The sequence below is a fragment of the Hyla sarda genome, chromosome 3 (genome assembly GCF_029499605.1).
Source record: "Hyla sarda isolate aHylSar1 chromosome 3, aHylSar1.hap1, whole genome shotgun sequence".
NCBI lineage: Eukaryota > Metazoa > Chordata > Amphibia > Anura > Hylidae > Hyla > Hyla sarda.
This window is the reverse complement of record NC_079191.1, coordinates 351,457,340-351,472,048: the sequence shown is the minus strand read 5'-3', so window position 1 is coordinate 351,472,048 and position 14,709 is coordinate 351,457,340. Positions and strand designations below refer to the sequence as shown.

Below are 14,709 nucleotides of genomic sequence, written 5' to 3'. Positions count from 1 at the left end.
TGGGATTTCTTGTTTGTGAATAAAAGTGCAACTCTTAGTTCTTGACCTAAAGTTTTAGGGCTTCAACCTCAGTTTGAGCATCTATGAGGGCATTATAAGAATTCCCCAAGTCCCCAAATTTTTTTAATTTTTTAAAATCAGATAGTTTTTATTAAGTTTTTTAAACACAGTTTAACAATAACATACATTCCCCAACAACCCCCCTCCCCCTCCCACACACAGAACCATTCCGTCTCAACCCCTCCCCACCAAAGCCCTTCAACCCTCATTGTACATAAGTCATAAACCCTAAACCAGCTCCAGCAAATCCACATCAATAACATAGTTGAATAAAAAAGAACAAAGAAAAAAAAGAAAGAAAAAAGAGGGATATAAAAACTCATTCCCCCGAATCCATGGAAAATAACGCTCGCAGTCGCATTCCACTAAATTACACACACAGCCATCCTCATACACGTCAGGGGGGGAAACGCAGCATACCAGGGCACCCCAACATTAGCTCTCTTGTCAACCCTTCCATTCAGAACCACATATTAGAGGAACCATCCTAAGTTAAGATACGTCTGCAGGGGGATCGAATCTCTGCACCAAGGGACCCCAGACACCATCAAACTTCCTCTCCACTTTGCGCTTAGTATAGATCCCCTTTTCTAGTTTCACTACTTGGGCTACCCTTGCGATGAGATCAGCCACCCCCGGAGGAGAGGATCTGATCCAAAACTGTGCGATCAAATTCCTGGCTTGATACAAGATTCTCAGAATCCCAACCTCTGCCAGGGAGGGCTCCCGACCACAGCCTTTAAGTCCAAGTAGGCATTCCTTGGGAGCTCTGGTAATGGTCACCCCATACACTGTGCTAATGAGCTGCAGCACCTCAGTCCAATAAGTCAGCAAACAAGGGCACGTCCACTTCATGTGTACCAGGTGTGCATCCAGCTCACCGCAACGCGGACAAGCCGAGTCAGACCTTACCCCTATCATATGAAGAAATGAGGGAGTCTTATATACCCTGTGAATAAAGAACAGTTGAGACAGCCTATTGGATTCCGATAGAGACAAAAATGGGGTAAGTGCCAGTACAGTACTCCAGTCCTCATCAGTCAGGATCCCAAGGTCCCTCTCCCATTTAGACCGAACCGTCAAAGGGAAACCCTCATGATGGAAGCCAAGTAGTTCCCCATAAAGCCAGGAAATCACACCAGCAGAATCACGTTTAGTCACAGTAGATTCCAGAACCCTATTAGACTGTACCTGTAACACCCTCACCCGATTCTGCGACTCATAGGCATGGCGGATCTGTAAAATGAGGAACGCGGTAGGGCAAACTCCTCCCGTATGTCCTCAAATGACCGAACAACCCACCTGATCAGCCAACTGACCTAACTCACAAAGTCCCCTCCTCTCCCAGAACTCAGCATCGGCATAGGAATTAAAGACAGGCAAGCCAGGGTTATGCCACAGCGGAGTAAATTTGAAATAACTGGTAATACCTAAGAGTTTTAAGTCCCCAAATTTATAACTGTCCAGATTCTTATTCCAGACTTCTTTGGGGAATTGAGAACTGTACACTGATACTGTGAAGATGTCAAGTGGCCCACAGCAAGCAATGTTTAGCTATTAGCTTCCCATCGATAGAATAAATAAAAAAAATAGGGGGTAAATGCCCAGGGGAAGTGCTCTTAAAATTTAACCTTTAATTATGTTTGTTTAAAATATCACAACAAACACCATAAAGTGACCCGTAAAAGTCTGATTAAATAGAGAATCTATTGTACCAAAGATATTTTGGCCCAACGCGTTTCTACTGTAATCTACAGTTTCCTCAGGGGAATATTTATGGTACATACAATACACTAGTTGTTCATTAGTTGCCAGAATGTATTGTATTCAATAGATTGATATAAAGTGTGTATCTAGACTGTCTGCTCTAGTTCACTTTTCTAGCAGAGAGAGAACACACATATATGGTTAAAACACGATACAGAGTACCATACCGGACCTATATGTTTCTGGTGTGCCCTGTAAAGAAAAAACATTTGTAACTGGTGTGCCCTGTAAAGAAAAGAACATTTGTAACAGCCCCTGCAATGTCATAGCTTGATCCAGGTGTCATTTTAACAGGGTCCTACCTTATTTCACCAAAGAAACCTAGAAAAATAAAGCAAGAAAGGAATCCCTATTATGGGTATGCTGTATATAGCTAACTCCTGTGGAGAGAAGGGGGTGCTTTCCCAGTGTACTCACTGTTATTAGGTCCGGAGTCAGCGTCGGCATCGAGCACAACCCACAGTGGTGGGGAGCCAGTTTAGGCTACTGGCTCTCTGCCCGCTGTTAGCGGCGTCCCGGCCTAATATCCGGAACGAGATTGAGAACTCTTAGAATGTTGAAATGACTTTCACAAGGCTAAATGAATTGATGGCTTAATCATTATGTTCTAGTACTGTGAATCGTATTTAACCTTCATTACTTCCAAGGAATGAGACTCTGTCCTGGTCATGTAATGGGCACACAGGTACATGGCTTGTCACAGTTACCATAGTTCTGTCTTGTAACAAATCATATTATTATTTCAGAAACGCCTCCTCATGCTCTAATATTAGAATCGCCTTTTACGAATATCCGTGAAGAGGCTAAGAGTCATCCATTCTCAGTAGTAAGTAATGAGTATTTGTAATTTTTATTTTGTAGTTTTGATGTAGTGTAAACCAGACGATCTCTATTTTATTTACTTTGTATACAGAGTGTTATGCTCTATATCTAAAGAAAAATGACAGCCACATTATTTACATTTTTTTTTCTTTTCTTTTGTTGTGTTTATTAATCTAGATATACAGGTATTTCCCTGGCTTTGACTGGTTCTTCCTTGATCCCATCACAGCGAGTGGCATAAAGTTTGCAAATGATGACAAGTAAGTCACCTATTTGAATATATTAAAAAAAGAAAAGGCAGCATTAGTAAATTATTACAGTGGGTCATTAGAAATTAGTATGGCCGAATACCCATGCCTGCCACATCAGCTTAAACAGATTAGCACAAGTCATACACCAGAAAGCCTACATCATTCTTTAATAATAGCCTATGCTGTACTATATGAGCACATTGGGGGAGATTTATCAAACCCCTCACCAGAGGAAAAGTTGCTGAGTTGCCCATAGCAACCAATCAGATCGCTTCTTTCATTCTTCAGAGGCCTTGTTAAAAATGAAAGAAGTGATCTGATTGGTTGCTATGGGCAACTGGGCAACTTTTCCTCTGGACAGGTTGTGATAAATCTCCCCCAAAGAGTGCTTCTTTTAAAGGAATGTATAGTTGTTTTCCAGAAAGACCCATTGATGGCCTATTCTTTAGAATATGTAACTAATCCATGAGTTTGGTCTCCCCACGACCCCCACCATTCATCCGAAAAAAGGGTTCCTTGATTTCTGGAAACCACCTGTTATGTTTAAGGACAACTGTGATTTTGCAGTAATGAATGAATATGATCTGTAAGAGATCACATGAATATTCTTTCATGTTTGTTAAATATTACAGGAAATGACTAGTTCATATCATGCTGTCATTGCATCAATCTTATACACAGTGTAGTTCTTTGCCTGTATAGATGACTGTCCTTGTGTTGAGAGGTGACAATAGATGCTTTGACAACCAATTCTACTTTTGTACATACCAGTTGTAAAGACCGGCATTAAAGGAAATCTGTCATCAGTATCACCCGCACTGAACCTGTCATACAGACCTGTAGTGCGGGGGATGCTGATCAAAAAGATATTTACCATGTCCAGAACGGTCCAGCCATTGCAACATTATCCTGTTTTATCTTTTTACGTAAATGAGGTCCTTCGGGCACGGGCGGAGCTAGGGCCGGAGCTCCGGGTAGCCCACGTCATCTTCTGCCGGGCGGGCGCTCTGCCTCGCTCATCAATATATATGACCTCTCTCCCTGCTATGGCAGCAGGTCCACTCCACGGCGCATGCGCCGCTTCCAGGGTACACCCAGAAGCGGCGTCAGTTTCAGCCTCATTCCTGCGGCCAGCTTTCCTCCGTGCATCCAGAGTGCAGTGCACCGTCTTGTAATGTCTGCCATGGAGGGAAGGAGGGAAGGAGGTTATGCATATTGATGAGCCAGGCGGAGCGCCCGCCCGGCAGAAGATGACTTGGGGTGCCCGGAGCTCCAGTCCTAGCTCCGCCTGTACCCGAAGGACCTCATTTACATAAAAAGAAAAACCAGGATAGCGGCGCAACGGCTGGACCATTCGGGACACGGTAAATATCTTTTTGATCAGTATCACCCGCACTACAAGCCTGTATGACAGGTTTAGTGCAGGTGATACTGATGACTGATTTCCTTTTTAAAACTTTTTTTTGTTTCTTGCTTTAGTGTGAAGTATATTTCATGCCCGTTGCTCATTCTCCATGCAGAAGATGACCCTGTGATCCCATTCCATTTAGGAAGAAAGGTATTTATTCATCTGTATGTTATTGTCTATTTTCCATCTGCTCTGGAATTAAAAATCCTTAAGTAATGCCAGCAAAAATGTTATCAAAATAGATTGACAAACGAGAGGTTACTGGGTGTTGAATGGTCAAGACTGTATGTGTTGCTTGGCAGAGCAGCAATAAGAGGCCTTTACATGGGAACACACTGAACTCTTCTGAATGTGTAGCACTAGTTATCATAATGATCCATTGAAATATTATTTGTACATTGTATATGCAGCATATTCATTTATAGCCATGCTTAATGTCTAGGTTTCCTTTGTAAAAGAAATTGTAACTCACGCTGTATCATTGTATAATCTCTGTAGCTTTACAACATTGCTGCCCCAGCACGCAGCTTACGGGACTTCAAGGTACAGTTTGTCCCTTTCCACAAAGACCTGGGATATAGACATAAATACATATACAGGAGTCCAGAACTAAAACAGATACTGAGGTGAGTGCTGTTTACAAATCCTGAACTGGAAATTAAATAGAAATGGACCCTTTTTTCACTTTTTTTTTTTTTTTAAATAATTTTTAATTTCATTGTTGACTAGATAAAGAAATAATAGATTTCTTGTAGTTGATTTTATGCCCAAATCTTCAGTATCATAATATTCCCCAGTGTGTCAGCCCTTGTTGCTCAGTTCTATATATTTATGCAACGTTCAGGACATGAATGTTTGTGGTGGCTGTTCTCGTGGGGATGGAAAGTAACATCCGCTCAGGGTATATATCATAGCACTGTTACCCATTTGGATAAGATTAAATTTGTCCTGAACGGGAGGAAAGCTTCCACTACTCATGTGCCTTAAAATGTAAAGGAAAAGACAATACTTAAATTATCAATATAACATTTTTTTTTTTCCAGATATACAGTGGGGAAAAAAAGAATGTAGTCAGCCACCAATTGTGCAAGTTCTCCCACTTAAAAAGATGAGGCCTGTAATTTTCATCATAGTGATAACCTCAATTAGGAGAGACATAATGAGAAAAAAAATCCATAAAATCACATTGTCTGATTTTTAAAGAATTTATTTGCAAATTATGGTGGAAAATAAGTATTTGGTCAATAACAAAAGTTCATCCCAATACTTTGTTATATACCCTTTGTTGGCAATAACAGAGGTCAAACGTTTTCTGTAAGTCTTCACAAGGTTTTCACACACTGTTGCTGGTATTTTGGCCCATTCCTCCATGCAGATCTCCTCTAGGGCAGTGATGTTTTGGGGCTGTCGCTGGGCAATACAGACTTTCAACTCCCTCCAAATGTTTTCTATGGGGTGAGATCTGGAGACTGGCTCGGCCACTCCAGGACCTTGAAATGCTTCTTACGAAGCCACTCTTTCGTGGCCCGGGTGTGTTTGGGATCATTGTCATGCTGAAAGACCCAGCTAAGTTTCATCTTTAATGCCCTTGCTGATGGAAGGAGGTTTTCACTCAAAATCTCACGATACGTGGCCCCATTCATTCTTTTCTTTACATTAATCAGTTGTCCTAGTCCCTTAGCAGAAAAACACCCCCATGCTTCCACCCCCATGCTTCACATTAGGTATAGTATTCTTTGGATGCCACTCAGCATTCTTTCTCCTTCAAACATGACGAGTGGAATTTTTACCAAAAAGTTCTACTTTGGTTTCATCTAACCATATGACGTTCTCCCAATACTCTTCTGGATCATCCAAATGCTCTCCAGCAAACCTCAAACGGGCCCAGACATGTACTGGCTTAAGCAGGGAGACACGTCTGGCACTGCATGATTTGAGTCCCTGGTGGTGTAGTGTGTTACTGATGGTAGCCTTTGTTACTTTGGTCCCAGCTCTCTGCAGGTCATTCACTAGGTCCCCCCTTGTGGTTCTGGGATTTTTGCTCACCGTTCTTGTGATCATTTTGACGCCACAGGGTGAGATCTTGCATGGAGCCCCAGATCGAGGGAGATTATCAGTGGTCTTGTATGTCTTCCATTTTCTAATTGCTCCCACAGTTGATTTCTTCACACCAAGCTGCTTGCCTATTGCAGATTCAGTCTTCCCAGCCTGGTGCAGGTCTACAATTTTGTTTCTGGTGTCCTTTGACAGCTCTTTGGTCTTGGCCATAGTCTGGAGTGTGACTTTGTGGTTGTGGACAGGTGTCTTTTATACTGATAACAAGTTCAAACAGGTGCCATTAATAAAGGTAATGAGTGGAGGACAGAGGAGACTGTTAAAGAAGAAGTTACAGGTCTGTGAGAGCCAGAAATCTTGTTTGTTTGTAGGTGATCAAATACTTATTTTCCCACTATAATTTCCATTAAATTCTTTAAAAATCAGACAATGTGATTTTATGGATTATTTTTTCTCATTATTTCTCTCATAGTTGAGGTATACCTATGATGGAAATTACAGGCCTCTCATCTTTTTAAGTGGGAGAACTTGCACAATTGGTGGCTGACTAAACACTTTTTTTGCCCGACTGTTTGTTCTTGGGTATGTGTGAGAATATCACATTGTTGAAAGCTATATGGGCCGTTTTAACATATTGCTTGGCCTACATTTACAGTATAAAGGAAAGGTACAATAAACTATGTCATTACAAAACAAGCTGGCATACCTCAGACGCTACAACAAGATCATAGGAACAGTGAGATGCATAGACTAATGCAGTCAGCAACATCAATTGACAGAAAAACCCAGTGACAAATTAAAAGTACTTCAACCAAATATACCCTCCTCCACAACCCCATAAGGCAGCTACCCAAAGGAGATATCTTGCCTGTTAATTTTTCAAAATGCCCAGGCTGCAAGAAAATGAAACCATAAAGAGGTCTCGCCTGCGTCCACTCCCCCGGGGTCCCGGTATCTCGCTCCGTTCCTCCACCGCAGTCTTCTTCCTGGCCCAGCCATGGTTAGTGTATCACAAAGCCCCTAAGCAAATCACCGGCCGCAGCAATGTCCCACCTGCAGTGTAATGCATTGAGCCAGGGCATGGGTCATTGAGGAGAGTAAAATGGATAAATCAACTAGGAGTGAAACTTACCAGGGATGCACACCTCCAGACCCATCCTTTTTCAACCCCGATGCTTAAAAATAACATATTCCAGTGAGAGGATGGAGTTCAGAATAGAATTCTACTTTGTAGGTGACTTACAGTCCATATAATGGAACTCTTGCCTGCCATAAAATAAGATTCATGCAGAAAAATGATGATTGTGTCCAGACTTCCATCCTTTGGCACAGCTAAGAGATTTCTGTTGCTGCTTGCTAGAAATATCTCTAAACAGTGCCAAAAGCCTTTTCATTACGGAGACCACTGGTGGTGCGAGATCAGACTTCACCACTGATCTAATCTTCTCCGATACCCTTGTCATGAGTTTGAAGGAGTTTCTCTTTGAAATGATGATCTGTACAGTTTTGTGTGAGAACATGTTACATAACAAATTCTGTTAAAATAGATTTTACAGGTACTGGATTTACACCTACAGATGTATATACATAATGTTCTTTCTTCCCTGCAGAGATTTCCTTGGCAACACAGAGCAGCAATAGAACCATGGAAGGAGACAACCCAGATGATTTGGGGACCAGCAGTATGACAATCCCTGTATGAGGTTGACACATAGTGTGTCAGTGCTTGCCTACTCTTCCACATGGGATATAGTCCATTCCAGTGTCTTTGGGGTACAACTACTGGATAAGCGTGACTTATTTTTTTGTCTTTTATTTTTTATGCCTGCAATTGTCTGACTGTGATGGGACTTGCTTTGTACGATACAAGTAATAGTCTTGTAAAATCAAATGCAGGGAACCTCTGGAGAGCGCCCCCCAGGAGAAGATGGGATATCTGTTACTTGAAACCATGGCACTTCCCCTGTGCCAGCGCTGTGACGGGGAAAAGTTACTGACGATGACCAAGATGGCTGCCCTGATCTGGTTACTGAGAGCTGCTATATTTTTACCTGAAGGAGCTGTGTCCCATAGGCACTATCAACGCAATAACTTTAGAGGTTGTGCATGCTACTGTGATTTCTAATGCTCAGATTTCCTATATTCAGTACCTCCTCTCTGATAGCACATAGGTGTCTGGTTATGTTTGGAGGTGAGTGGTTATTGGTTTTACCTTTCTTTATGATTTTAGAAATGTAGACTGTCTGCTGTTTCCACATACAGTGCTCCCTCAACATACCATGTTAATCTGCTCCAAATGGACCATCGTTTGTTGAAACTATGTTGAGGGATCCGTGCAATGTAAAGTATAGGACTGTGGTCTACAACCTGCGGACCTCCAGATGTTGCAAAACTACAACACCCAGCATGCCCGGACAGCCAACGGCTGTCCGGGCATGCTGGGAGTTGTAGTTTTGCAACATCTGGAGGTCCGCAGGTTGAAGACCACTGGTATTGGAGGCTATACTCGCTGCCCTGGATGTCGCCTTCCATCGCTGTGTCCCTGACACTCCGGCAAGGCCTCTGCTTCCCCGGCATCCTCGCTCTCCGTCGCCGCCATCACGTCGTTACGCACGCCGCTCCTATTGGATGACGGGACGGCGTGCGCAGCGATGTGATGACGACAATGGAGTGCGCCAACGATGCAGGGGATCCCGAAGAGGACGTGCCGGAGCCCCGAGGACAGGTAAGTGATCATCAGCGGACCACACGGGGCACCGTAAGTGGCTATCCGGTGGCAGCTGCCATATAGCAGTTTATGCGATGGCCCCGACATACAAAAGCATCGTATGTTGGTGCTGCCTTCAACATGCGATGGCCTCTGAGAGGCCATCGTATGTTGAAATGATCGTATGTCGGGGCCATTGTAGGTCACTGTATTCCAGTCCCTTGCCTGATAATAATATACCTAGCTTTATTATTTTACACAATGTAGGGGATAGGATCCCAGATGAGGAAGTGTGTATGGGCAATATAGTTTTCCATACCATGGGCTTGGTTATCAAATTTGTGGCTACAGCATAGTAAAAGGAGAAGTAGGGTTATCCAAAGGGACTGTGGAATACACTTTGTTAGAGGGAATCTATTAGTAAAATCCAGAGGTATCTAGTGTGACCCAGATCTGGATTTAGCTATTACAATGTGACTGGTTCATAATTTTTCCCTCTGGGTATTATAATAGGACTCATGAAAGACATCACTACCCTCAGATCTGTCACCCATCTTTTCTTGTTCGACAGCTTGTGGCTCCTCAGCTGTTATAACCTGTTTGGCTGTCAGTAATAGCTGTAAAGCCACAGATAGCAGAACAAAGAGGTACAGATCGACGCTTTATTATAAAATACACATTATATATTACAGCTGGTCTGTCTAACATGCTGCCCATTATAGAAATTGCAATGAAACACTCCAAATTATAATGCACTATACTGGGTGAGTCTAAAGGTCATTACATATGCACTTATATCCATAGACTGTTTGCACAGATTCCATCTTTCACAGTGCACCATATGTGACTGGCAGATTGTTTACCACAGAAGCAGTGACCGCTGGTCATACATACTAGATAGCTGTTGGCTGAACACTCGCTTGTCCGATAGTTATCTCTCTCAATACCCCACTACACAGTCCCATGTGTTCAGAGATGGGAGAAAGCATATCTCCCCGGATCAAAGGGATCTGCTGACAGGAGAGTGGGGAGATTGACAGATTCCTGATGAAATTGGCAGCTTGGGCTGACACTTACCTAATATGTATGGCCTAGTTTAGTCCTGTGACTGGTAATAGGTGTGCATATTCCTTTAAGGCTTACTTTAAATACTTATTCTGCGCCATTGGAACAAACTGGATTTTTTAAATTCATTTTATTATTGGGACCTTTCAGTTGACAACTGTTTTAGAAATGTAATGTCTTAATGTAAATCTGCATATTGAGTTATAATATTGCAATCTGTATGATTTCTTGACTACCAATCTGTTTCTTTCATGATGTGTTTTGCTCATGTAATCTGCATTTTAAATGTTAAAACAAGAGAATTTAAACCTGCATGTCTCCATTTCTTTTATTGTATATTCCAAGAAGAAAACTCTTCTGATTTATGTTTATTTGTGAAAAATCTCAGGGGTTAGAATAGAAAGTAGTTGTTTTACTATGATTTAGTTACCACAGTTATACGGCCACTGTCATGTGACAACGATAAATATTGCATGGTCAACAGTCCTTGCCTTCCTGAACGTTTCCAGGAAACACTGGATGCCTGGCACAAGCTGAAGTCTCTTATATTACTAATTTAACAGAAGAAATTCTGCAGCAAAATACTTACGTGTGAACTGACTGTCAATGGAATTCCGCTGCACAGTGCACACTACGAGATTTCTGCAGCTGAAATTTCTCCCCCCAAAGGAATGAACATATTTATCCTTTAAGCAGAATACCGTACGGAATACATGGCTGTCTATGGGAACCGGCAATGTCCGTGTAGTCCTAGTGCCGACTGATTTAGTCGGCACTGGCTCCTGCCAGATTCTTTGCTGGGAGTTTCTCCTGTTGAAAATTCCGTAGTGTGCATAGACCCTAATAGGTCAGCTCATATTTATGTTATGATGCCACAGGCAAAATCAAAGAAATCTGCAGCACTCACCATCAAATGTCAGCTTATTTAAAATTGGTCATAGGCAACATGTATAGGAAACGATCGTTTTGCTGTCACATTTTCATCATAGCCATATTTATGATATGACCTGCAGATACCATCAAATATGTGACAGCGTGACGCCAAATATATCGATCTTAGGCAACAAGAAAGAAAATAGCAGTCGGCACTACTACCCCCGCCATTTCTCACCTTCAGCAAGCTCCCCACGGTATGTAATGCTCTAAAGCTAGCAACTCCTGATTGCCAGAAATGTTCCGTAGACCGCGGTTCCAAAGCCCCAGAGAAACCGTTCCAAATGCAAGTATAAAGAAAGATGGGCATCACTGACCAGTCCATAGATAACGGAGTTCTTTATTGTAAAAGTGCAGACATTTCAAGGTGCAAACACGGACAGATCTTCAGGGTACGCCGCAGATCAGCAACTTGCCGGGTAACAGCTGTTTGCATTGAGGGGGCTTGAGGTCACAAGCTCCCGGTAATCTATGTAGAAGACATGTTTGTTTTGGCACATTACCACAGTAATCCTTCATTTTTCCCTTAAAGGGGTACTCTGCTGCTCAGCGTTTGGAACAAACTGCTCTGAACGCTAGCGCAGGTGCCAGGAGCTTGTGATGTCATAGCCCTGCCCCCTCATGATGCCATGCCCCACCCCCTCAATGCAAGTCTATGGGAGGGGGCGTGGCAGCATTCATGCCCCCTCCCATAGACTTGCATTGAGGGGGCATGACGTCATTAGGGGGCGTGGCTATGACGTCACAAGCTGCTGGCTCCAGCGTTCAGAGCAGTTAGTTCCAAACACTGAGCAGCGGAGCACCCCTTTAAAAGGTATCATTGAGACAAAAGACTTATTTTTTCTCACTGGCTGACGTGGTACCAAAGTAGAACATAAAAGGGTGTGATTGATGGTGTGGGATGTAATGCCAGAACCAATCCTTTTGGACACAAAAGGATTTGTTTATGAAATAAAATGCAGATAAAAGAATATTAAATCTCCCAGTCCAATTGAGTCAACTATTTGTTTCAACTTAATTTTTTTTTAACTTTAGGTGTGTTGACTTTCTGACTCAAGGAATGCGTCTAGCCCTAATATGGCATGTTCTTGTATAACCCAGCCTTTTTTTGCTGCAATTGTTAGCTTGTTAGAATGGACATTTAATGGACCTTTAAATCTCTATTTAGTGTGTGTATGCATGTACAGTGCTGCCTTTAGTGTGGTTCCAGGAGGTACATTGTATGTTGAGACCATAACTCTATGGAAACCTGGTAATTTGTTCTGAAGTAGATAACTTATAGATTTAAAGCAAGTCTTTACATATAAAAGTAAGAAAGATCTGCTGGGAGCTGTAAATCACTGTCTATGTAGAGAACAGGAGCTTCTTCAGGGTCCTGTACAGTACACAGTGTCCTAAAAAAGTAAAATGGAGCCGCCCTTAGTTGGTGTCCAAAGGAGTAGCTAACCCTAGTACAGGTAAAGAGTAGTACAGAATGTAGTACCTCCCTGTACTGTAGGGAGGCGCTACCAGACAGCCAGTCAGTGCATACACTTCAGTAATACAGTTTTTACCAGTGAAATGCCCATTCTGATTGGTCAGTTCTTCCAGTCATTGACATGTTTCACAGATTTGTATGTTGAGTCTGGTTTCCTGTTACAATGGTCCAGAAAAGACCATTGTATGTTGAGGCCATTGTAAGTTGAAGGATCACTGTATGTTCCAATTGGATGGAAATATTTTGATGAAATATAGTAGAGTTAAAATAACCCATCCCCTTATTTGAGGGGAGGGAGGTTTTCTCTGAAGTCACATGCAAGTCTGTACAACTTCTGGTACCTTACTCCCTCCGCATGCTCTACTCTGTATCTCCAAGTGGGTGTATCTGTCTGGATGACAAGCCTTGCTCTCCCACAAGAAATGTATTTTACTATTTATTTTGGCCCTTTTTTATTTGTGTGTTTCAGCTCAAGGACAAAAACACAATTTTTACCTGATGCACCCACATCACAGGTCCTTCAATTACAATCCCTTCATCACAGCTCAACCTCCCCTGAGGACAGGATATGAGGAGAGCATCATATGTTGCTTTGCCTCTACCACAAGGTTTAGGTAGGAAGACCAGGTAGCGTTGGATACTCTGCTAATAAGTGTGTTTATGATGTGTGTGTGTGTGTGTGTGTGTGTGTGTGTGTGTATACATATATATATATATATATATATATATATATATATATACATATATATATATATATATATATATATATATATATACATACATACATACATACATACCGTATATACTCGAGTATAGGCCGAGTCTTTCAGCACGATTTTTCGTGCTGAAAACACCCCCCTCGGCTTATACTCGAGTGAACTCCCCCACCCGCAGTGGTCTTCAACCTGCGGACCTCCAGAGGTTTCAAAACTACAACTCCCAGCAAGCCCGGGCAGCCATCGGCTGTCCGGGCTTGCTGGGAGTTGTAGTTTTGAAACCTCCGGAGGTCCGCAGGTTGAAGACCACTGCGGCCTTCAACATCATCCAGCCCCCTCTCACCCCCCTTTAGTTCTGAGTACTCACCTCCGCTCGGCGCTGGTCCGGTCCTGCAGGACTGTCCGGTGAGGAGGTGGTCCGGTGGGATAGTGTTCCGGGCTGCTATCTTCACCGGGGAGGCCTCTTCTAAGCGCTTCGGGCCCGGCCTCAGAATAGTCACGTTGCCGTGACAACGACGCAGAGGTGCGTTCATTGCCAACGTAATTCTGCGTCATTGTCAAGGCAACGCCTCTATTCCGGGCCGGAAGCGCGGAGAAGAGGCGCCCCCGGTGAAGATAGCAGCCCGGACCACCTCCTCACCGGACCACCTCCTCACCGGACAGCCCTGCAGGACCGGACCAGCGCCGAGCGGAGGTGAGTACTCAGAACTAAAGGGGGTGAGAGGGGGCTGGATGATGTTGAAGGCCGCAGTGGTCTTCAACCTGCGGACCTCCGGAGGTTTCAAAACTACAACTCCCAGCCGATGGCTGCCCGGGCTTGCTGGGAGTTGTAGTTTTGAAACCTCTGGAGGTCCGCAGGTTGAAGACCACTGAGGGCGAATGATGAGAAGAGGATGATGAAGGGGGGGGTGTGGGGATGATGAAGGGGGGTGGGGATGATGAAGGGGGGGTGTGGGATGATAAGGGGATGATGAAGGGGGGATGTGTGGGATGATAAGGGGATGATGAAGGGGGGGTGTGGGATGATAAGGGGATGATAAGGGGATGATAAGGGGATGATAAGGGGATGATGAAGGGGGGATGTGTGGGATGATGAAGGGGGGATGTGTGGGATGATAAGGGGATGATAAGGGGATGATGAAGGGGGGATGTGTGGGATGATAAGGGGATGATGAAGGGGGGATGTGTGGGATGATAAGGGGATGATGAAGGGGGGATGTGTGGGATGATAAGGGGATGATGAAGGGGGGATGTGTGGGATGATAAGGGGATGATGAAGGGGGGATGTGTGGGATGATGACAAGGGGATGATGAAGGGGGGATGTGTGGGATGATGACAAGGGGATGATGATGAGGATGTTAATGACGGGTCTGGATGATGACAGGGGGGGATGAGGTATTTCCCACCCTAGGCTTATACTGGAGTCAATAACTTTTCCTGGGATTTT

The 14,709-nt window shown here is 43.5% G+C and overlaps 1 protein-coding gene across 3 annotated transcripts in view; it reads left to right on the top strand.

The window, feature by feature from the left end:
• Positions 1-10,447, top strand: part of ABHD12 (abhydrolase domain containing 12, lysophospholipase) — a 117,266-nt gene extending 106,819 nt beyond the window's left edge. For 2 of the 3 annotated variants that reach the window (XM_056567549.1, XM_056567548.1), the window contains exons 9-13: positions 2,574-2,653; positions 2,827-2,909; positions 4,380-4,458; positions 4,807-4,934; positions 7,974-10,447. In XM_056567549.1, coding sequence (XP_056423524.1) covers positions 2,574-2,653; positions 2,827-2,909; positions 4,380-4,458; positions 4,807-4,934; positions 7,974-8,004 — 401 coding nt within the window. In that variant the 3' untranslated portion in view covers positions 8,005-10,447. The remainder of the gene's footprint in view (positions 1-2,573; positions 2,654-2,826; positions 2,910-4,379; positions 4,459-4,806; positions 4,935-7,973) is intronic. The other variant, XR_008891517.1, reaches the window with a different exon arrangement.
• The last annotated feature ends 4,262 nt before the right edge of the window (positions 10,448-14,709 follow it).